We start from the raw sequence: 25,467 nt of genomic DNA on the forward strand, positions 1-25,467 counted from the left end.
AAATATGGTCATTGCGTGGTCGTCCAAGGTCCTCCAGTCATTGCCATTGTTAATACCAATAATGCTACGTACACACTTGCGATAACGATCGTTTGCAAGGACCGATAATTACCAGACGAACAATATTGGAACGATTGGAATGCAACGATGGGATACAGCAATCATCATACACATTAACGTCCGTTCTCGCAGAAAAGAACGATAAGAGGAAAAGTTGCATATATATATATACTGTGTGTATATATATATATATATATATACACACAGTATATAAAAAAAACACAAACATGAGGTTACAATAGATAAAAAATATATCATAGTTAACTAGAAAACAGAGTTCATGTAAAATTTGTAATGTAACAATCGTTACGTGCCACGCTACACAGGAAGTATGGAAGCTGGCCAAAATGCAACGCAGGCGCATTGGCCCTTGTAACGATCATGCTCGGCAGACTGTACACACCATAGTTTTGTAACGATTGTCTTTCAATGTGATCCGTCCTGTTGGATTTTTCCATCCTGCTGATATCGTTCGTTCGTCGTCATCGTACTTAATGATCATTTGGTAAACTTCTTTACCCGATAGTCGGCAGACCGATCATTCAGCTACTGTTAGAAATGACCATACTCTCAGCCTCAGCACCTACAGTGTTACTCTGGACAGTATTGACTGGCATGTAGTGTAGGATGTTTGAATGTAGCCATCAAGGCCGGATTTATACTTTTTGTGCCCCTAAGGCCAAGTATGTTGTGACTCCCCTTTTTTGTGCCGCAGCCCCACCAATGTGCAGCCCCCTCTTCCTTGTGTATTATTAATGTAGATCAGCCCGTTTCTTTGATGAACAGCTACCTTGGGCATCAGTTTCTTTTTTCATGTGTTGCTCCCCATTTTCACTCTCCTCTTTCATATGTAGTAACCCCTCTTTCATGTCCAGGTGCCCCCTGGCTTGCAGCCACCTAAGGCCCGTGCCTTTGTGTCCTTTCCAGAAATCCGGCCCTGGAAGACATAACAGTTATACTGCGCTTTTCTCCTGGCAGACTCTAAAGCGCTTCAGCTGCAGCCACTAGGATGCGCTCAGTATGCAGTTACAGTGTTAGGGAGTCATGCCCGAGGACTCCTTAGTGAATATATGCTGGCTAACTGTACAGGAAGAGCTGAGATTCAAACCCAGGCTGCATGTGTCAGAGCCCTTAATGGGAACCTTAACTGAGTGGGATATGGATGTTTCCTTTTAAACAATACCAGTGTCCTGGCAGTCCTGCTGATCTCTTTGAGTGCAGTAGTGGCTGAATCACACACCTGAAACAAGCATGCAGCTAATCCAGTCTGACTTCAGTCAGAGCACCTGATCTGCATGCTTGTTGAGGGGCGGTGGCTAAAAGTATTAGAGAAACAGGATCTGCAGGAGAGTCAGTCAACTGGCATTATTTTAAAAGGAAAAATCCATATCCTTCTCAGTTTATGTTCCCTTTAACCAGGACACTATCCAGCCATACTAATTAATGCATGAATACTTGAAAAAAATAGTATCAAGAGCAAAAGATGACTCCCACCTCTTGCAAATGCATAGACTACTAAGCTTATACACTTCTCAGCCCATACACACAGGTGCTGAAAAAAACTGCATGCTATACAGAGTCTTTGGTTCACCTAAATACAGGACAGGTGTTGCTTGGTTCAGAGCACTTGCTCCCTATAGGCTGGAACCCACTAGAGCGATTTTTTGAGCGTTTAGGGAGCGTGATCAATCGCTAGCGATTTCCCTAAACGCTCTGCTAATGTAAATAGATGGCGGAGGGAATCATACCCCGAGGCCTTAGAATTAAGAAGATCCCTACCAGTGTTTACTCTGATAAATTCTTGTTAGAATGGAATGAGATTTTGACTGATTGCTCTTTGAGGTTAATGAAATTAATTGTGATTTATGAAGAACAGAGAATTGTCGACCTCGGCCTGGAGATTTCTCGCACGCGGGCTGAGATCGACAAGTTTCTTGACACAGAATTATATGATGACCTAAATAGTCAGTTAAAAGAAAATGTAGCCAAATTGGAAACTACTATTATGAATTTGAAAAGGTCTAAATACTTAAGAGATGTGGCAGATTATCGTGATGGTCTTGTGTATGAATGGGGCAGGTGGAGTTCTCTGGGGAGAGGACGTCCAGGTGGTCCATATAACCCTAAACCAATTTTGAAGCGTTCCCCTAAGACCCCCACCAAACGAGTTAGTTTTAGCTCCCCAGATGACTCAGATATCCAGTCGGATTTTTCTGATGGTTCAGAATACCCAGGTTCTGGCAACGATAGGCTTTCACGATCCCAGCCAGATCTCAATTCCCTCCCTTTAGACCAGGTGACCCGTCCCAAACATCCCAAAAAACCCAAACGGAGATGGTACAGACCCCAACAGACACCTGTGGGAGGGTCAGGAGGAAGACACGGAGAGGGGGGAGGAAACATAAGAAGAAGACAGTGACCCAATTGCTGAACGTAATTAATATTTCAGATGTCACATTGACACATGAGGAGATTTCACTTTTGTCCAAAGGCTTGAACTTCGTTCCAGCCTGCAAATTTAACCTTTTTGATACACTTATGGATGTGAATAGGTTCATTAGAACACTTCTACTGAAAAAACATTTTCTTTCACAACCTTCTTCCAATACACTTCCTCCTCACACCTCTAATCCACTTCCACCCATTCTTCCATTTCATGACACTTGCACATCAGTCATAGCACAGCAGTTAGCATCTGAAAGCATGGGCCAGATTGGCATAGAGGATGTAACCTTGCCCACTCCCCTCAACCGTGAATACTATCCAGTTTACTGTAGGTCCTCACCAGTGGAAATTTTCCAAGATCTGGTTGAAAAAGATCTGAAAAAGATCTGAAATCTTTGGCTGAAACCAGTAGGGTTAGGTACAATTTAACTCCCTTGGAGCGACAGGCACTCGACAATTTAAAATCTAGATCCGACATAGTTATCAGGAATGCTGACAAAGGGGGGGCAGTGGTAGTCCTTAATGCTATTGACTATAAGGCCGAAGCCCTACGTCAGCTCCAGGACCCCAATACGTATACACGTCTCTCTATGGACCCCACTTTTGATTTTAAAATTGAATTTGATCAACTTATTTCTATGGGGGAGTCCATGGGGTTGCTCAAGAAAAATATGGCAGATTTTCTTAGGATACGAAGTCCAGTCATTCCCATCTTCCATCATCTCCCCAAGATCCATAAGTCGACCTCTCCTCCTGAGGGTCGACCAATTGTGTCTGGCATTGGATCTCTTGGTGAGAGATTGGGGGAATGGCTGGACTCCCACCTACAGCCTTTGGTGTTGAGACTTCCGGGCCTCATTAAAGACACCAAACATGTCCTTTCCTCTCTCATTGACACACAATGGAAACCACACTACAAATGGGTCACCCTTGATGTTAGGGCTCTGTATTCCTCCATTCCCCATGATTTGGCCATTGTAGCGTTGGAGTTTCACCTGTCCAAGTACAGCTCATTTTTGGCCCCATTGCAATCTTATATTTTAGTGGTGACTGAGTTTCTCCTTTCGCACAATTATTTTTCTTTTGATGGGGGGTTCTACCTCCAGAAGTGCGGCGCTTCGATGGGGGCGAAGTTTTCGCCCTCGCTCGCCAACCTTTACATGGGTTGGTGGGAGGAGCTCCGCATTTTTGGGGAGATGAACCCCTTTTTTGATTGTATTGTTTGGTATGGTCGCTTTATTGACGATCTTCTTTTGATATGGCAGGGGACGGATGAGGCTCTACAACTATTTTTGACTTATCTCAACAACAATAACTTTAACTTGTCCTTTACATGTACTTCTAACAATTTACAGATAGATTTTTTGGATATCACTCTTTGTGGATCAGGGGACTCTGGATCAATTGATACCAGGACTTATAGGAAGCCCTGTGCTGGGAACTCGCTACTACAGGCCAGTAGTTGCCACCCAAAACACACCCTTAGGGGTGTCCCAATAGGGGAGTTCATTAGAGCTAGGAGAAATTGCTCTACGGACGAGTCCACAGCACATGAGTTTTCTACCCTTAGATCACGATTCAAAGCAAGGGGATATCCTGATTCAGATCTGGACAGGGCCCAGAAAATTGCCACTTCCAGGGATAGGGGTGAACTTTTGAGGGATAAGTCTAACAGCTTATTGGTGCATGACCCTGATGCTATTTCTGTCAATTTTGTCACTACATATAGCCAACAATATAATAAAGTTATAGGGGTAATCAAGAAATATATCCCCGTGTTATTCGCAGATGACAAGCTATGTCAGGTACTCAAACCAGGCTGCAGGTTTGCTTATAAGAAGGCTCCCTCTTTGGGTTCTACCCTTTCCCCCAGTCTTTTCCAGTCTTCTATTGCTCCAGTGCGACCCACCTGGCTGTCCACTGTTGGGTCATATAAGTGTGGCTTCTCCACCTGTAACTTTTGCATTCACCATCATTCCTCACGTATTGTCTCGTCATTTGCTAAACAAAAAACTTTTCCTTTGCGACAGTATATTAACTGTAATACGAAATCCGTCATCTATGTGGTCTCATGCACACTTTGCAACCTACAGTATGTGGGTTGCACTACGCGTTGTTTAAGACAAAGGATTTCCGAGCATTATAATGGGGCCTCATGGAAGACGGATAATATCAGCAATGTGGCGAGGCATTTCAGAGAGAAACATGATGGTGTTATGAGGGGCTTTACGTTTCAGGGGATAGAGAGGGTTATGGTTTCCCCTAGACGAGGGGATATATATAAAAGACTACGGATAAGGGAAGCATTTTGGATTTTACAGATGGGCACTAGGGAGCCGTCTGGCTTAAACGCCAGGTGGGACATTAACTTTGTATACTGATATCGTATTAACAGTTTTGTACTTTTGTATTTTTGTATTTTTCTAAATGTGTTATTGTATTTATGTTATCTTTTTAAACGTATAGTGGATATATTCTAATGGATTTTAGGCCTGTGCCTTTAATTTGAGTTTGAGGCAGTGTCAGCACACGCCTTTCGGGGCGGTCCTGCCAGTATATATGGTCCACTAAGATGTCAGTGTCTAGGCTATGAGTAAGGATTATATCCGAAACATGTCAGCCATTCCTGTATGTGCGAATTGGTGTGAATAAAGACCCTTGGACTATACCTGTGAGAGTGCGGACATTTTCCTCTGTTCCTGTTTTGCCTTCTAATATCCAGCACCTTGTTCCAGGTATCAAAGGTTGAGCGGACTTTCTCTACTATTTGTAATGTAAATAGATGGTGCAAATTCCACAGAAGCGATTGCGATTAGCAAAATCGCAAACACAGGACATGCAGCATTTTGTTAGCGTTTGCGCTCCAATATAAAGTATATAATTGCTGGCGTAATCGCTCATCAAAACCTTCACTGAGCGATTTTGCAAGCATTTTGAAGTTACTGCACACTGTAACAAAATTAAAATTAATTGAAAGGATCAATCAGACTTTAAAACGCTAATCGCTAATTGCTACACAACCCCTGGCAAATTGATACACTTTTTAAAAGCGCTCCATAAAACGCTCATGAAATCGCCTACAAACTGCTCATACAAAATGCTAGCGATTACGATTAGCAATAGCGTTTTGTAGTGGGTTCCAGGCATGAGAGGGAATTTGACCAAACAAAAATTCAAATAAGAATTTCAGTCAAGGCTAATTAGAACATTATCTGCTGGTATCCTAAATAATAAAGTTCCTGTCGCTAAGTCCGCCTGTGTCCGTGGGTCCGTGCCAGCTGCCTGGCACTGGGTAGGCTTTGAGCAGCGGTCATGAACGGGCGCACGGCACGCAATATAGGCGGCGTACACCAGTTCTCTAGAGCACATTATTAAAAAGGCTTCGTGACTAGTATAAAATATTCTAATGCTAAATAAAATAACTACAAACTAAAATAAAAAAAAGCCTCATAAAATAAATATGATGGGGTCAAGGAGGAAGAGAGAAGAGGTGGTATTTACCAATCCTATAGATCACAACTTTGCTGCCAGAAGCATCTCTTGATCGCAGCACCCCATGGTACCCAGTGCTATACAGGTTGAGGAGAGGGGAGGGTCGGAGATCTGCAGTAATTTCTGGACATTCCTTCCTCCATCTGTGGTAGTTTTTCAACAACTGTATAAAAAAAAGAAATAGATAAATAAAATGAGTGACGATTTTCAACATGGCCATAATTCAGTGTAGTAAAGATATAAGGTAACCAGGCAAGAACTATCTGCAACATCATTTCTTGTTATGTTATGAAATGGTTTGGCACAAATAAATATACAAGTAAATACACAATGGTTTGGCACAAGTAAATACAATAACATACTACTGAATATGAATATACAGTAGTAGGTTATCTCCACAGCAAATCAGAGTTACGACTCCTTTTCCAAATTTAAAGGTGATAATGAGCCTTATACCAGACATTGGGTTTAATACACTAAAATCTGTTAAAATGAACAGCGAGGTGCATTATAACAGCAAAGGGAGCCTTGTGTAAATAACATTGCGCAGCAAGGTGACATAGTGGTTAGCGCTCTCGCCTTGCAGCGCTGGTTCCCCGGTTCAGATCCCAGCCAGGTCAACATCTGCAAGGAGTTTATATGTTCTCCCCGTGTCTATCTGGGTTTCCTCTGGACACTCTGGTTTCCTCCCACACCCCAAAAACATACAGATAAGTTCATTGGCTTCCCCCTAAAAATTGACACTAGACTACGCTACATACACTACATGATACATACAAAGACATATATGTGAGCCCCTTTGAGGAACAGTTAGTGACAAGACATTATACTCTGTACAGCACTGCAGAAGATGTTGGCACTAACAAGAGGTGCGTTTGACAATTTTAACATAGTTTAGTGAATCAAGCCCATTGAGTGAACAATGTTATTTTAAATTGAGAATTGCCAAATTTACTTTGTAATACCAAACAGTAATAAAAGGAAAAAGAATTGTAATTAATTTATCTGACAGCAAATTTGAAACAAGGTTCATAACCATTGACAAACAATTTGTGTGTGACTTATATTAAAACTAGTAGACCCAGCCCATTTAAAGGGAACCAGAGACAAAGCACCCTTGTGTATTTTACCATATATATCAGTAAGAACATTAGAGAAAACACTTACCATGCTCTCTGTTTCATCCTTACTGCTAAAAGTGTCTGTAATCAGCTGTGATAAGAATCCCGGACTGAGCATTCAGTCTGGCTTTGCAGGGAGTCATTATAGCAGAGCCACAAGGGGGCAGGCTTGGGCTTGAAAAGACACCAGAGAAGACAGACTCAGCTATAATCTTTCCATAGCAAAGCTAGACTGAGTGCTCAGTCGGGGATTCTTATCAGTGGTGATAACAGTCAGATTAAACATAGAACAATGAAACAAAGAGCAGATTAGGTGTTTACTGTCATGTTCCCACTGATTTATAAGGTAAAATACAAGAGGGTGCTTCATCTCGGGTTCTCTTTAAAAACGGGCTCTAGGTCTACGGCCGCCGCCCGACGCATGCGTGCGCTTGTACCCGGCCACCTCGCTCGCCCGCACCCGGCCATCTTGCTCGCCCGTCCAGCTCCCTGGTCCCAGCTGTCCATTACTGCGCACATGAGCAGTAACAAAAATCCTGGGACACAGGGACAAAACTGCTGGACGCAGCGACACTTAGCTTTTATTAGGTAGGATGGAGTATATAAGAAAAGGCTGTGTGTAATTTGGGTGCAAGGAGAAGGCCAAAGATGCCTCTCCCTGCTCTAGGTAATCTTAAGGAATATGATTACCTACTTGTGGCGAACATTACGGAAAGTCGTGCGCAATCGCAAACAACTTGCGTAATGGTCCAGCCCATTACTGTCAGTCCTGTGTAGATTAAAACTAATACCTTTCCTTTTGCTCTCTTCCACTGAAAGCCCCTCACCCATATCCTGTGAGGTCAGCAAGGAATTTGACACCTAGCCCGACCTCCCAGGGAGAGCCATTTCCTGCCAGAGCCCTCTCCCAAAAACCAGCTTGAACTGGCAAAGATAAGAGATTCCCTCTGATACCCATAAAGCAGTTATATCATTCACCTGAACTACAATTTTCTAACTGTCAGGAATCCGTAGGAAAACCGCTTTATCCGGCCTGCGTAGAGCGAATGCGATAGAATAGGCATGTGTAGCCTCATTGATACAGGGTCGCAGGCTGCTTATGAATATAGCCTGGGCGGAGTCACACAGAGAATTCATAAATGTTACATTTTTTGCTCTGAGTCTGGGGGCGGCAACCTGCTGATTAGGAGGTAACCCCGCCTTGAACACAGCTACTTTGCAGGTAGTGACAGCCCAAAACTCAGGTCCTATAAAAGTGGGGCGGGACCAAACCCGCCCAGTTCTCCAAATTCCACCGACCAGGAAAGTCCATGCTTGCATTCAAGGAGAACCGACGCATGCTGTGTTTCAAGGACTCTCAAACATTAATGCCTACTTTAACTGGACTTTGGTTTCTTCATTCGCTAAATGGACTGATCAGCCATAACTACAATAAGAACTTTCTGATTTATTCCTGTTATTTTAAGCTTTGTGTCTATGTGTTAATCTGCTTAAATGTACGTAATGCAACTTTGTTATAAAAACGTTTAAAAATCGTTACGTTTACAATCTGTTCTGAATATACACAATCGTACCTATTCTCCTGAAATCGCTACCCTGTGTTTAATAGAAGTGTGCCTTTATAACCCGTATGCGAGAACCCGGCCCAGATATAACGATCTGACCCAGGTTCCTGCATACTGCTAAGGGTTAATAGAGCGTTCTCGAAGTCCTAGTATAATTACAGTAGCGGGCTGTGTAACTCGCTTGGTGGCAGATCTTTGAATTGTATGTGTGAGGTGAGTCCTTTGGCGTCTGAACGCTCCCTCCACGAGGCAGTTCATCAAATTGCAAAGTCGGGTTACCCTTCGTGATGAGCAAAATGACCGTGTGAGAGGATTTCTGACGCTGATCGATTGACCCCATCCGCAGACCGGCCTTGCGGTCTGTGACACTACTGATTACCTATTTTTTCCTCTCTGCACGTAATTCAGGTTCCAGCTATTGCTAGCACTCAAATTACAATGATTTTATCATAATTCGTGCTTCGGCCATTGCCAGTGCCCAAACTACATAGTGAGCTGCCCTAACATTACGGCCTAAGGCAGAGCACAAATCTGACGCAGCTTGTATGCAGAAATGACCTGTTTTCATAAAAATGTTCAAAAAAGAAAAGGAACAGTGGTGTAGCCAAGATGCTCTGGGCTCCAGTGAAAGCTTTAAATTGGGGCCCCCCAAGCACTCCATACATAACAATTGATACGGCGCAGCAAATTAATCAAGGATAGCCAGAGTGTTAGAGGTGCAAGAAGGGGATGGGGAACAGTTTGTTCATGATTACTACTATTCAAAGCATATATAGAAGTGATTATTACCAGTAGAGGACCAATAAAGAGCTAATACTGCAGTTGATGGTGGGCCCTACGGGGCCCCTCTAGCCCAAGGGCCCCGATGTGGTCACAACCTCTGCACCCCCTATTGCTACACCACTGAAAAGGAACTTGAATCAATGAGATAGTGGTAGTTAATTGTTGACAAATAATGCCTGTGTGTGATCTAAGGATACTTAACATCCTTAGCATCCTCTGTATTGTTCCACGTCAGCAATACAGTTCTTGGGATCTGCAGCCTTACTGAGCACCAAAACACCTATAGATGAAGCAATCAAAGCAGCTCCTCTTTTCTTCTACACTTCATCTACTGACTATAAAACTAAAATAAAATAAGGTACGTCAACAATTTTTGAAGAGATTAAGATTCGTTTTCAACTTGCTTTTATTTGAAATCAACATTGTTCAAGAAACTAATTGTTACTTTGTACTTAAAGGGAATCTGAAGTGAAAATAAAATTGTGATATAATGAATTGTATGTGTAGTACAGCTACTGTACATACCTGAGAGCCCCCCATGAAGAGATGGACTAGTCCAAAAGCTGCACAGACGCTGTACCAATTTTAGGCCAAAATCGGTCGCATGCATTGATTGGATATGCTTAAAGATGTAGGGCCGACTTGCTCGATCAGGTGTGTAGTGGTAACGGTGTGCGATATCAGGACAAACAACGAATGGAACCCACAATGCTGTCCCCCCTATGTAAAATGTTCCCCCACCAGTGCCGTATACTTTACCTGTCCATCACGGCGGATGTAGTGTCACAAGGCTGATTCCGGAGAGCTTTCATGTTAAAATCGATTGGGAATCGGCCTGTGGTGTATGGGCAGGCAACATATCTCTCTCTAATCAGATTCAATCAGAGAGAGATCTGTCTCTTGGTAAATCTCCCATACATCAGAAGATGTATGGGCACCTTTAGACCTTCCAGCTCTCTGATCAATTTTGTGGCTCGTCACTGCACCGGTTCTAAAACTCCAATGTCCCTCCTGTAATGCGGTGCCCAGAACTGTATTCCATATTCTAAACATGGCCTTATAAGAGAGTTATGCTAGGTACACACTATGGGATTTTCTGGCAGATTAACTGTCAGATCAATTAATTCCAACATGTCCGATCTGATTTCCGATTGATTTCCAATCATTTTACAATAGAATTGAATGGAAAAGACAAAAGTAGAAGGTAGGGCCGCTACAACCACCGATGCAAAGCCAAATGGGAGCCTCAAAAGCCAGGTTTCCAGAAAGGACGTCCCACTACACCAAATGGCAGGGTAAAAATCTAAGTCTTTAGAACATCATTTTATGTTCTAAATTTTAGAACATCAAATGACACACAGGTAAAAGCTCATGCGTATCGGAGCTCTGCATGGCTCCTTAATCATAGCTGTGAGCAATGATTAAGGAGCCATGCAGAGCTCCGATACGCGCAAACTTTTACCTGTGTGTCATTTGATGTTCTAAATAAAGACTTGAATTTTTACCCTGCCATTTGGTGTAGCGGGGCGTCCTTTCTGGAAACCTGAACGGAAAAGAGTTGGAAAATTACTCAGAAAATGAACATGTTGGAAATAATTGATCTGACAGTAAATCTCCCAGAAAAATCTCATAGTGTGTACCCAGCATTGAAAGTGAGTGAGTTGAGTGACCACAACGTTGAGGATCCCTGTGAGTTAAAGATTCAGATTACAGTGTTAAGTTGGTTAGAGATGGAGGGAGGGGTTAGTTAGAAAACAAGGCATGGGAATCGACTTTAACTACTCTGATGGAGACAGTACTGTCCAAACTGTGGGGCCATAGTCCTTAATGAAGCAGAATTGCAGTGGTCCTAATGGTAAGTCAGCTTATACTACTTATAAACTAGAAAACAGACACCTCTGAAACAAAATAATATGTCTTTGGGAACAATTGTATCTTCATACATGTACTGTATAAAAATAAAACAGGCTGGGCTAATTCACAAGGTCATTTTAAAGCAGTTTGCATTGGTTAATGTTTTAAAGATGGTTCAAAGAGCAAACTATCTGCATGTTAAATATAAATGAAGCAACTCAGATTTCCCAACCATTTGTTTGCAAAGTTTCATTCTGTAAACCAGTGTGCGCACCGTGTCACCGGGTCTTGTATAACAAGGCAGTCACAGTGACTTGGCTCAAATGTCCACAAGTAACCACAAAGTCATTGACCGGCACATCAATACGCACAGTGACATGAGGAAACAATTGAGGTAATAACATATATACATTACAATGGCTATTGCTTATTACTCAAAGTTTAAAAAGAGTACATTAAAATGATTTTATGATGGTGATGAATACAATGCTATTGACCAGCAACACACTTTTTTTTTTTAGTTGCTTTACACATTTGATTTGAAAAATGTTGTAAATAAAGTAAAATAATTTGAAGAAACTGACAATTAAAAAAAAAAATGATTATTTGTGTTTGAAAATTGTGAGCTCTTTGTAAGCACAGTCTACTGGTAAAAATATGATTGCATTCCACTGAAAAAAAGTATTACCTTTGGAATTGAACTTTTCAAAGTGAAAAATTATTGTGTAGCTGTTCTTATTGCAGCTGTGCATAAATCCAAAAAGACTAAAGAAAACCAGACAAAGGTGGGTGGTGGGGGGGGGGGGGGGGGGGGAGAGAGAATTTATACATACCTGGGGATTTCACCAGCCCCCTCCAGCCTTATTACTTCTTCACCATCTTCCTCCGTCTCCTGTTTTACTGAAACTGGCCATGTGCATGCGAGGCCTGGCCGCGTGTGAACCCCTCTTTGCGCTCCCATAGCCGTGCAGTACTACTGCACAGGCACAGAACTCTCCTGGAGTGCAATGGGGGAGCATGGGTGGCCTGGACTGCATCTGCACCGACTGGCCCTGACTGGAGGACTTTTTGGGGACAGTTTCAGAAGATCCATGAGGCAGAGGAGGACGGCGAGGGAGCGATAAGCCTGGAGGAAGCCCCAGGTAGATTTACAGTACATTTTCCACCCTCTTCATCTCAGGTACATTTTAAAGGGGGTTGTAACATCCCCCCCAAAAAAGACAAAACAAAAAAAAACCTGCCTAATAATAGTTAGTGCCCCGTACAGTATATATATGATATATGAAGGGAGAAAGGTCAGACAAGCAAGGGTTTGGCAACAGAGAAGGCGGCAGCAGTACAGGAACAGAAGGCAGAAGAGTAATCGGTAATCAGGCAGAAGTCGGCAACAGGAATCAGATAGGCAAGGTACACAATCGACAAGAGAAGAGAATAGTCAGGGATAGCCAAGTCAAGACACAGAGGTGTAATCACGACAGCAGACAAGGAGCAAGTGAAGTTCAGCTCCCTATATGCTGAGAGTCACTCAGCAAATCCGCCCAAAGGCCTAACCAATCAGGACACCTCCTGAGGTCAGCTGACTGGAGAGTCAGCTGACCCTCCTACGTTGGAGGTAATAGTCTGCTTCCTCGCGCGCACGCGCAAGACCCTTTGCCTCTGGACGTTGGAGAGGCCAGACCCTGAATCCGCGCCCGAACGCGGACTGAAGTCCGCATGCCACAATAGAGGACCCACCGCCATGACGCCAGACGCGGCAGCGGTGTCCCCATGAGCCTGCGCCGGCAGCTCCGTATGAGCGGCGGAGCCTGCCGGCTGAGAAGCGGAGACCGCCGCCATGCTGCCTTGCATGGCGGCGCTATCCTTCACAGTACCCCCCCCCCCCCCTTGAGGAGTGGACTCCGGACACTTCCTACATGATTTCTCAGGGTGCAACTGATGAAATCTTTTCCTCAATCTCTCAGCATGCATGCGATCCTGTGGTACCCAGGACCTGTCCTCTACACCCTAGGTTCTCAACGTGTGGTACGCGTACCCCAGGGGGTACTTCTGATGGTTCCAGGGGGTACTCAGGCTTGATATACTTAACCAAGAATAACAAATTTAGAGTTTTAGAAAATGATAAATCTTATTTAACCAGCATCAAATTAGTATTTTAGCCTGTTAAAAGCAATAGTACATGCTTGGAAATTGTTTAGAACCAATTATCATGTACTACAATTAAATATACATTTGTCAAGGGGTACTTTTGATAATTTTTACTATGCTAGGGGGTACTTGGTGAGTACAGGGCTTTAAAAGGGGTACATACCAATAAAATGTTGAGAAACACTGCTCTACACCATACCCTTTCCAATGGACCAGATACTGCACCGAATTCTGCACTAGTCGAGAATCCAGAATCCTTTCCACCTCATATTCTTTCTGACCCTCTACTACCACTGGGGGGGGGAGAGGAATCCACAAACTGCCGGTTTCAGCAAGGAGACGTGGAATGATCTCCCACACCTCATACTGGCTGGAAGATCAATCACATAAGAAACCTCATTAATCTTTCTGACCACCGGATAAGGTCCTATGAACCTGGGACCCAACTTGGTAGATGGTTGTCTAAGTGCCAAATGTCTGGTTGACACCCACACCTTGTCTCCTGGGGCAAAGCACCACTCAACAGACCGTTTCCTGTGGGCCTGTTTCTTTTGCCTCTGAAAAGCAACTCCTAAATTCCTCTTTACCTGTCCCCAAAGTTCCCTTAAAGCCTTCTGCCAATTCTCCAGGGCTGTGAAAGAGGAGGAACACACAGGCAATGGGGAAAACTTAGTGGACTTTTCTAATACAACCTGAAAAGGGGACAACCCTGTTGACGAGCTCTTCAGGTTGTTGTGCGCGAATTCTGCAAAAGGCAAAAACCGAACCCATTCGGTCTGTGCATCTGCGACATAGCACCTAAGGAACTGCTCCAGAGCCTGGTTGAACCTTTCGGTTTGTCCGTTGGACTGTGGGTGATACCCCGATGAAAATGACAGGTTCATACCCAAAGTATGGCAAAAGGCCTTCCAAAACTTAGACACAAACTGGACCCCCCTATCGGAAACCACATCATCCGGGATACCATGCAAGCGGAAAATGTGCTGCACAAAGAGATCGGCCAGCTCCTGGGCCGAAGGGAATCCTTTAAGGGGAACAAAATGGGCCATTTTGCTGAACCTTTGCACAATTACCCATATGACTGACATGCCTTCCGATCTGGGGAGCTCACCAATGAAGTCCATGGACAGATGGGTCCATGGTTCACTGGGTGTTGGCAAAGATTGTAAAGTTCCCACTGGAGCAAGGCGAGAAGGCTTGCTCCTGGCACACACAACACATTCTCTGACAAACTACTTACAATCCGAGGCCAAGGACGGCCACCAAACGCACCTAGTGAGCAAATTCAGAAAGCGAGTGACCCCAGGGTGACCCACATTCTTAAGGGCATGGAACAGCTGCAGGATTTGCAATCGGAAGGGAAGAGGACCCCTTCTGGTTTCCCTTCCGGGGTATCTAACTGTTAGGACGCTAGTGTAGCAGCCCAATTCTCCCATGTTTCTGTGGCAGCTAGCACTACCTTACTGTATATAATGCCCTCTGGAAGTGTAGACTGAACTGTCTCGGGTTCGAAACACCTGGAGAGAGCATCTGCCTTAACATTTTTAGAACCTGGGGTGTAGGTGATGACAAATCTGAAGCGAGAGAAGAATAAAGACCAGCGGGCCTGTCTGGGAGTAAGCCTCTTGGCGCCCTCAATGTACTCCAACATTGCCAATTTCTCCGGCCCTGACAGGTTATAAAGATGACCTCTAGGGGGCATAAAACCGGATCTTAAATCAATGGGACAGTCGAAACTCCGATGAGGTGGGAGTTTATCAGCAGACTTAGGGCAGAAGACGTCAGTGAACTCGGCGTATTGTATTGGTACCCCTGTAACATCTATCTTGGTGGCACACATAGCAATCTTCCCCAAACAATGATTGTGGCAAAAAGACGACCAACTGAGTAGCTGACCTGATGCCCAGTCTATCTGCGGGGAGTGGAGTTGCAACCAGGGCATCCCAAGAATCACCGTGGAGGTTGCCATGTGTAAAACAAGGAACTGTAAACTCTCCTTGTGCAAAACCCCTATCGTGCAGGACAACATCGGGGTCTGAGAGCTCACCTCTGCTGAACACACCAAGCCTTCTAACAGCTGACCTGAAACAAGACCTTCAACCTCTCTGGAAACTTGATTGCCTGTGATTGCCCTCACTCCACCCTGTGAGTAATCCTTTATACATTATCCAAGGCATATGCACCAAGTGACTATTTTCCACATTTATGTTATCATTTATCTTCTAAAACAAGGAACTTTACTTAAAATAAATCTATGATCCAACTCTGTGTAGGAATGAAAGGATTTTGCATAGACCCCCTTTGATCCCAGCAGGACTCCAGAAGTACAAGCTATCTGAACAAGTCTATTGTCTCTAATGTCAACATACAAATACTCATCAAAGGACCTTTTCTCTGCATGCCCTCCCAAGAATCAATTACAAATTAACACCTCTCTGGCTCTACTCTTAAAATCCTTTGGGATACTCAGGAAATGCAGAAGGGGGCGGAGAGGTAGTGGATCCAAGTATAAAAAACATATTTGCCCTCAGAAAAGCTTAATCACAGCTACACTCTGCAATGCCAGATCGATAAATAATAAGACTGCAACTATACATGACCTAATAGAGCTCTCTGATTTGACCTTTTTGACAGAGACCTGGCTTGGGAAGCATGCAGGCCCAACTCTTGAAGCAACCGTGCCGGCCAATTATTCAATCTTGCACTGTGAGAGACAAGTCGGCAAGGGTGGGGGGGTTGCCATATGCTTCAGATCCTCCTTGAACATAAGGCCCCTGCCCATAGGCCCCACTGAAACCTTTGAATGTATTGCAGCTCAACTGTCAGCAGAAGTAAACATCAACATATTGCTCATATACCGCCCCCCAAAAAATGGTCCAGCCTTTCTTAAGGAAATATCTGAACTCTTATCCTGCGTAACAGTGGAACACCCTAGATGGATCATCCTGGGAGACTTCAATGCATGGGTGGATGATCACGACTCCCAGCTAGGAAGTGAACTACTTCTCATAATGAATGAACTGGGTTTCTCTCAGGCTATCAACCTCCCCACCCATACGAAAGGGCACACCCTGGATCTTATATTTCATTCCGGACTTTTAATATCACACATGGATATAAACCCAGTGGTATGGTCAGACCACCACACCATCCACTTCTCTCTGACAGCACCAGCGATAAAACACAGAGGGAAAGAACTCATAAAATACCGTTCACTGAAAGATGTCTCACCCCAGCACGTTCAGAATATCCTCAACTTCGACGCATTAACCAATCATTGCGCAGACCCAGACTCCATGGTCCTGATTTACAACCATGCAGTGTCATCTGCCTATGACGCCCTCGCTCCAGTTCGCATCAAACGATCTACACCACTTCACCACGCACGGTGGTTTGACAGCTCACTAAAGGACCTAAAGAAAGAAGTGCGCAGACTAGAAAGGAAGTGGCGAAAATCTCAGAATTCAAAAGATAAACACACCCTTGTCTCTCACCGGGAAAGCTACCAAAATGCGATCACCAAGAAAAAATCCTCCTACCTATCACAGGAGATCGCAAAGGCCGCCAACAGACCAGCCCAACTATTCCGCACAGTTGATAGACTATGTAATCCATCCTGTCTAAAACCCACTATAACTCCCTAAAAGGAGCTATGTGAGAAATTTGACTGCTACTTTGCTGACAAAGTATCTTCTATTCGGTCTCTCATTCAGTCCACAGCACCCAAGACTCATGCAACTAATGGAAATAGCTGCAAAAACAACCTAACACCCTGGACTGATTTCAAAAGTATTAGTGAGGAAGAGATCTCAGACACCCTCTGTCGTCTCCACCAGACAACCTGCGACCTGGACCCTGGACCAACTAAACATATGCTGAAATGCCCTGACCTGCTTGGTCCAGCATTTCACAAAATAGTAAATTGCTCTCTGCAAGCAGGGAGGTTTCCTACCTCTCTAAAAGAAGGAATCATCAAGCCCCTTCTCAAAAAACCTTCCATGGATCCAGATGCTATGAGCAGCTACAGACCTGTCTCCAACCTCCCCTTCTTAGGTAAAGTTATTGAAATGGCTGTCTATCTGCAACTTGAAACCAGGCTGTCAGTAAACAACATCCTGGACCCTCTACAATCTGGCTTTAAGAAACACCACAGCTGTGAAACAGCCCTCATCCAAGTCTGCAACGATCTGCTCATGGCAAGGGACAGAGGGGAATGCTCCATCCTAATCCTGTTGGATCTCTCAGCTGCTTTTGATACAGTTGACCATGAAATCCTGCTTAACAGACTGCAGGAGTACTGTGGCATCAGTGGATCAGTCCTCCAGTGGTTCAGAGCATTCCTGACTGACAGAACACAGAGAGTATCCCTAGGACCTATAATGTCCAAACCTGCAACTCTACAATTCGGAGTGCCACAAGGATCAATCCTATCCCCTCTGCTGTTTGCAATCTACATGTTGCCACTCGGTACACTTATCCAACGACATGGCCTGACGTACCACTGCTACGCCGATGACACACAGCTATACCTGTCCTTCAAACCTGGTGGAACAGACCCTACCCCAAAAATAAACTCTTGCTTAGCTGAGCTTCAGGCATGGATGAATGATAACTGGTTGAAACTGAATGCTGACAAAACTGAGGTCCTGTTTGTCCAAAGCCAGTGCTCGCCATCAAAACAGCTCTATCCTAAAGCAACACCAATCAGGATTGGGAATTCAGACATAAACAGCTCCAACCTTGTGCGCAGCCTTGGCGTACTAATCGATGGGGAATTGAGTTTCAGAAACCAAATTTCATCTGTAGTTAAATCTTCCTTCTTTCATCTGAAGAACATTGCAAAGATTAAACATCTGATTCCCCCAGAGGATCTTCCAACCCTAGTCCACGCCTTCATCACATCACGGCTGGACTACTGCAATGCCCTTTATGCTGGCCTCCCCAAAAAAGACTTGCGTCGCCTGCAATTAGTGCAGAATGCTGCTGCCAGATTGCTAACAAACCAGCCTCGCCACTGTCACATTACACCGATCCTTCGCTCACTGCACTGGCTACCAGTAGAATGGAGAATACTCTTCAAGATTGGACTGCTGACATTCAAATCCCTGCACAATCTGGGCCCTGGATACATGAAGGACTTGCTGAAGCTGCACCACACCTCTCACAACCTCAGATCAGCAAGTTCTATAAACTTGGTCACTCCCAGAGTGCACCTCAAAAAATCTGGAGACAGAGCCTTCTGTCATGCTGCCCCTACTCTTTGGAACTCCCTACCACACCCAGTAAAGACAGCACCATCCCTAGAGCTATTCAAATCCAGACTGAAAAGCCACCTGTTTAGCCTGGCATTTCCAGATTTATAAAATTCTTCCCCTGTACCACGATGGTCGGAGCCATGCTTATGCGCTTTGAGTCCCACGGGAGAAAAGCGCTTTACAAATGTTATTTGTTGTTGTTGTTGTTGAGAGATAGGTTGTTTGCACTGTAATGGGGAATCATCTACTGCGGTGACGACTACTTGTCGGTCTAAACTGTGTAAAGGAATACCGAGCCCCTTCACAAACTCTTAGTCTATAAAATTAGCTGCAGACCCTGAGTCTATGAAGGCCTCTGTGCAAGAAGACAAATTACCCCAAGAAATGGAACACGGGAGGAGTAACCGATTATTCTGGTTGAGAGGTAGCCTCTGCTCGTCTAGGGTATCACCTCTAACTACACCTAGACGGCAACGTTTCCCGACTTCTTGGGGCATTTCTGAGCAATATGGCCCTCCTCTGCGCAATACAAACAAAGTCTCTCAGCCTTTCTGTGCTCTTTCTCGGCCCGTGTCAACCGAGAATGTCCGATTTGCATCGGCTCATCAGAAGGTGGTGTAGATGAGGGGGACGCATAAGAAAGTGCCCTTACTGCGTTCCTTCCTCTAGATTGACGCTGATAGCGTAATCTGCGGTCCGAACGTATCGCCAAGGAAATGGCGTCGTCGACGGACTTGGGTTCGGGGTTTCCTAACATCAATTCAGAGACTGCGTCTGACAGGCCTGAGAGAAAGCAGTCTAATAAAGCATAGGACCCCACCTGGATGACACGGCCCACCTTCTGAATTTGGCCGCATAAACTTCAACCGAATCTCGACCCTGCTTGAGAGTTTTGAGCTTCCTCTCAGCCGTGATCGAAGCATCCGGGTCATCATAAATTATAGCCATTGCTTTAAAAAATTCCTCGACTGAGGTTAGAGCTGCATCTTCGGGTGGGAGACCGTATGCCCAGGTTTGAGAGTCCCCTGACAACAAGGTCTTGATAAAGGTCACCCTTTGCTGCTCAGAACCCGATAGGGTCGGCCTTAACTCAAAGTAAGACAAGACTCAGTTACGGAAGTTCTTGAAGTCAGATCTCTGCCCTGAAAACTTCTCAGGAACTGACATGCGGAGATCTGTGACCGGAGGGGGTTGCATTGTAGCAACAGTTGTTTGTAAGACCTGCACAGATCCAGACAGTTGGGCAATCTGGGTCTGTTGCGTATTAACCACCTCAATGAGGTTATTAAGGGAGGTGGCTAATGTCTCTATCTGGTCGCGTAATGCTTCCATAATGATGGTCTGCTGTTCTGTAACGATCGGTGTCAGCACGCAGAGAGAATCTGATTATTGGCAATCTGCAGTATCACCAAGAATGCAGCTATATACCCGATTATTGATGATCTGCAGTATCACCGATAATCCGATATATTGCTAACCTCTGGACACCAGCAAAAGAACACAATAAAGACAGTAATATATCACGGAACTGTGGAAATATCCACCACACTGCAATTCCTCAGAGGTGTGGTTACCTCTGAATGGGAACCCCGTGAGTGAGATCCTCTAACCAGACAGAGTGAGGAATCTCGACCCCTAGCAGTAATCGTCTGCTTGGGGCAGGCGTCTCGGAGAGGCAAGCCTCAGAGATAACCCTCCAGTGGGAGACGTTCCACTGAAGGGAGAAAGGTCAGACAGGCAAGGGTTCGGCAACAGAGAAGGCGGCAGCAGTACAGGAACAGAAGGCAGACGAGTAATCAGTAATCAGGCAGAAGTCGGCAACAGGAATCAGATAGGCAAGGTACACAATCGACAAGAGAAGAGAATAGTCAGGGATAACCAAGTCAAGACACAGAAGTGTAATCACGACAGCAGACAAGGAGCAAGTGAAGTTCAGCTCCTTATATGCTGAGAGTCAATCAGCAAATCCGCCCAAAGGCCTAACCAATCAGGACACCTCCTGAGGTCAGCTGACTGGAGAGTCAGCTGACCCTCCTACGTAGGAGGTAAAAGTCCTGCCTCCTTGCGCGCACGCGCGAGACCCTTTGCCTCTGGACGTTGGAGAGGCCAGACCCTGAATCCGCGCCCGAACGCGGACTGAAGTCCGCATGCCGCAATAGAGGACCCGCCGCCATGACGCCAGACGTGGCGGCGGTGTCCCCATGAGCTTGCGCCGGCAGCTCCGTATGAGCGGCGGAGCCTGCCGGCTGAGAAGCGGAGACCGCCGCCATGCTGCCCTGCATGGCGGCGTTGTCTCCGCTATCCTGCACAGTAAACCCCATTTTTCCAAAAATAGGTCCCTATATGTCCCCTAATTATTATTTGTACCTGGTTTGTGTGCAATTGATAAACTGTGCTGAACTGTGCGGTGTCAAAAGGATGTGGGCAAGTCTTGCTCTCAGCTACAGTAAAGGTGGCCATACATCTAGCGATTTAGCTGTACAATTGACCATTTGCTTAGATGATTTCATAGAATTGAGCAAGGATCGAGAGAAAATCGAGTGTATTCCAGTATGCCCAATCGATGAAAAATTCCTGATATCATGTTGAATCCACCCACTTAGTCGATCGAGCAGGATGCAAGGTATCGGCCGATCGCACAGGAATCGGCTGCTGATCACGTCATTTGATCGACTCTGAATCAATTTTTGCATTCAGAGCATGGAGACACAACATATTTCAGATCAATTAGTGAAGGTGAGTCGCATAGGATATTGCCTGTAGTGTGTGGTCCATTAGTCGATCGACTTTCGATCCACCACACTGAAGTTGATTCCTTAAGGGCCCCATACACCTAACGATTTTCCCGCCGATATACGGCCGATTCGATCACAGTGATTGAATCGGCTGTGAAATCGCCGCGCACACAGCTGACAGAACTATCGATTTCCGTCCGAAATCGATCGTTCCCGTCGATTCCCGTTGATCCGTCCGTGCGGAAGATTTTTCTCGATCGCCGGTGGGTCGGGAGTGCGTCAATAGCGGCGTTCGAATGCCCAACGACCGACGCAATACAGCGGTTATACATTACCTGTTCCGGCCGGCGCGAGTCCCCTGGTCCCGCAGCGGCAGCTCCACAGATTGTGATCGGTTTTAGGCTGAAATCTGTTTGCAGTAAGGGTGGCCATACGATCCCTCTCTGATTAGATTCGATCAGAGAGGGATCTATCTGTTGGTCGAATCTGATGGCAAATCGACCAGTGTATGGCCACCTTTAATAAGGTCGATTGCATCAGAATTGCTAGATGTATGGATACCTTAACAAGCTTATCTCAAAATGCAAATAACAGAAACTTCCCCTTTCAGATAAGATAAGGACACAATAATCAGAAGGTAATTGAATCCCCCTCCCTTTGACGATTTTACACAGTGATATAAGCCTATTATTTAGGTGATGTTTGCTTTGGGAGGGACATGTAACATAAGCAGTAAATTTACACTGAGCTGGGTTAAAAAGAGGTAGAAGTGGTGTTACTTTTGGCATCTCAGAGAAAAAGTAAGAATGGAAACCAACAGAAATATTATTTCCTTTTTCTCAGATCACATTTCTCTTAGATATGACAGTGAACACTGACGACAACAGGATAGGTAAAAGCTAAATAAATATTTTTTTGTTGGAGGATGTATTTTAATTTTGTTTCATTTAATATGGAGTATCATCCCACTTAACCAGTGACCAGGCTATTTTTTTTTACTAATAAGTGCTCTGCAGCTTTAATGGCTCGCTGCAGAGACACAACCAAGCACACAAATGAATCCCCCTCTTTTCTGCCCACCAACAGAGCTTTCTGTTGGTGGGCTCTGATCGCTGCTGCATTGTTTGTTTGTTTGTTTATTTTTTTAAACCCCCCCCCCCCCCCCCCCCGCCAATAAGGGTGATCCTTTCTGATAGGCGTCGATCGTAGCCTCTCTAGGGGACAGCCAAGTGACACGGCTGTCCCCAATACAGCGCTGCGGTAGATCGCAGCGCTGTACAATGTAAATAGATGACGATTTTGCCGTCTAACAGTCTGCTAGTGGCAATCACCGCTGGTAGACTGATGTCGGAGCCGAGCGCATTGGCGCGCGATCTCCTGCAAAACCCTGCCCCAGCACTTGACGCCTTTCAGCATTAGGTTGTCCTGGTGTTTTTTCAATTGTAAAGTGCTGAAAAGTTATTTTAAACAGAACATGAAAAATGATCTCCTAAGAGAAAACTTAGGAGATGAAGTGAATTAATTAGGGACCATGTGCAATTAGGTGATAAATTCACATCTCACCAAAAATGTCTTTTAAGCCACCGGCAAGCAAAAAGTTAATAATAATAATAAGGAAATTTGAAACAAAGACGAAGAATGAAATCCTTGGAGAAAACTTATGAGAAAAGGTGAATTGGATTGGGCCCATGTTTCCTCATCTGTTTCCTCTACTACTTATTTTTATGCTTGCCGGTGGAATAAAGGACATTTTATTTACAAGGCCCATATGCAATTCCCTTTTTCTTACGCGTTTTCTCCTAGGTAATATCATCACAACTTGCCATAAAATGCCTTTTAAGCCACCAGCAAGCAAGAAAACACTCAAAATAAATTTGAAAGCATTTTTCACCAACTTTTGAGTACTTTTTCAATTGTAAAATGCAGAAAAGTTAGTTTAAAGATAAGATGAAAATTATGGATATCTCCTAGGAGATAACTCAGGTGAAAAAGTTAATTGCACATGGGCCAAGGGCCCATATGCAATTAACGTCTTCTCCTTAGTTTTTGCATAGGTGATATTTTTAAACTTGTAAATTAAATGCCTTTTAAGCCACCAGAAAGCAAGAAAATACTCAAAATAATCTTGATGGTACTTTTTCACCTAATTTTTGGTACTTTTTTTTTTTTTAAAGTGCTGAAAAGTTATTTTAATTTGAAGATGAAAAATTATCTCCCAGGAGAAAACTCAGGTGAAAAAGTGACTTGCACATGGCCCAAGGCCCATATGCAATTTACTTTTTCACCTGAGTTTTCTCCTAGGTGATATTTTCATATACGGTCATAAAATGCTATTTAAACCATCAGCAAGCAAGAAAATGTTCAAAATCATTTTTATAGTACCTTTTCACCAACTTTTTGGTACCTTTTCAGTTGTAAAATGCTGAAGATTTAGTTTACTGAGAAGATGAAATGTATCTACTAGGAGATAACTAAGGTGAAAAAATTAATTGCATATGGGCCAAGGTGTGAAAATATCACCCAGGAGAAAAGTAAAGTGAATTGAATAAAGACCATAGGCCCATATTCAGTGCACTTTGGGCCAGACCCATTTCATGGTTAATTGCAAATATATAATCACCAAGATTCCTGCATATGTCAGGCCCAATGGTGGGAACATGTAAAAGACATTTTTGAGAAAATTATTAACATTTTTTGACAAAGTGCTTCAAACACCACCAATTTTTATTGGTTTTAAGCTCATTAGTTTTCTCAACCTTTATAAAACATTTTTTTCCCGAGCTGTATTGGTCAGTGACAGCATACATTTTCTTTAACTGAAAAAAAAAAAAAAACAGCATAGGGACCCCCACCGAAGTACCGATAACCCATTGTCCCACTTGCAGCCTAGCACTCCCCAGGGAATGTGAAGCCCACCAACATGGGGGTCCACAAGAATCTCTGAACTGGCGAATATTTTCTTATTTTTTATAATAAAAACTGGAACGATTTTACCAACCTTTTCATGCATAATTAATGCTATCTGCTATTATATGTACTGTATATAAAACTGTACCTGAAATGAGGCTTTAACTCTGCCTACTGAGAAGACTTACAGGCTAGATCCTTGTTCAGTAATCTAAATGAACTGCAGCAGATCTGAACAGACCAGACTGGTAAGTTCTACCCAGACCTTAAACTCGTTTCAAAATCAGACTTCCAATTCTTGCTTAATATTTATGTAATGACACTGTGTGATGAATGGCAGAATACACAGTTCATTAAGGTAGCAGTCCAGAGATCAGGTGAGGACACAGGATACATACCAAGATACAATTTGTGGTTTTAGCTAAGCTCCACCCATCAAACAAAACTGCCCAGGCTTTTTTCCCCTGATGCTGTGCAAAGCATGATGGGATTTCCTATGTTGTTCACGTTGCCTAGCAACTGGAAGGGGTGATCAGCACACAGGACAGTTGGAACTGTGTCTCATGCTCCCTGTCACCTCCTTTCAACCAAAAAGATGGCTTCCCTCATGAAATCAAACATTTGCCTGTTCTTTTAGTATTTGCATCAAACTGTGATTGTGTTTTCATTCCTGTTTTCCAATGCGTGATTTTGTAATTGTGGTAAAATACAATAATATTAGCAATGCGTGCACAGTATGTGGGAAAGAGCAGAAAGTTGCTCTACTTTTAAACACTGAGGAAACACAATAGCGGAAACGGATAGAATACCAAATCGCAACCGGCCCATTAACTTCCATAATATGTGCAGTGGTGCCCTTTCACACTATGTGGCGAAGCGTGCGCACTGCTTAATGGACAACTGTAGCGAGAGGGAAATAGAGGGTGTCGTATTGATTTCCTTTTAAACAATACCAGTTGCCTGGCTATCCTGCTGATCCTTTGCCTCTAATACTTTTAGCCATAGACCCTGTAGAGGCAATCGATTGGTATCTTTTGACCCAGTCTGACCTGACCATTGAACAGAGAAAGTTTGCAGTTTCACTCTTGAAGATTATCTTGGAGAA

At 44.1% G+C, this 25,467-nt stretch overlaps 1 protein-coding gene across 2 annotated transcripts in view; it reads right to left on the reverse strand.

The window, feature by feature from the left end:
• Positions 1 to 25,467, reverse strand: part of TTPA (alpha tocopherol transfer protein) — a 64,900-nt gene that overhangs the window by 16,413 nt on the left and 23,020 nt on the right. For both annotated transcript variants that reach the window (XM_068234791.1, XM_068234792.1), the window contains exon 2: positions 6,007 to 6,160. In XM_068234791.1, the coding sequence (XP_068090892.1) occupies positions 6,007 to 6,160 (154 nt within the window). The remainder of the gene's footprint in view (positions 1 to 6,006; positions 6,161 to 25,467) is intronic.

Source organism: Hyperolius riggenbachi, chromosome 5 (genome assembly GCF_040937935.1).
Source record: "Hyperolius riggenbachi isolate aHypRig1 chromosome 5, aHypRig1.pri, whole genome shotgun sequence".
Lineage (NCBI taxonomy): Eukaryota > Metazoa > Chordata > Amphibia > Anura > Hyperoliidae > Hyperolius > Hyperolius riggenbachi.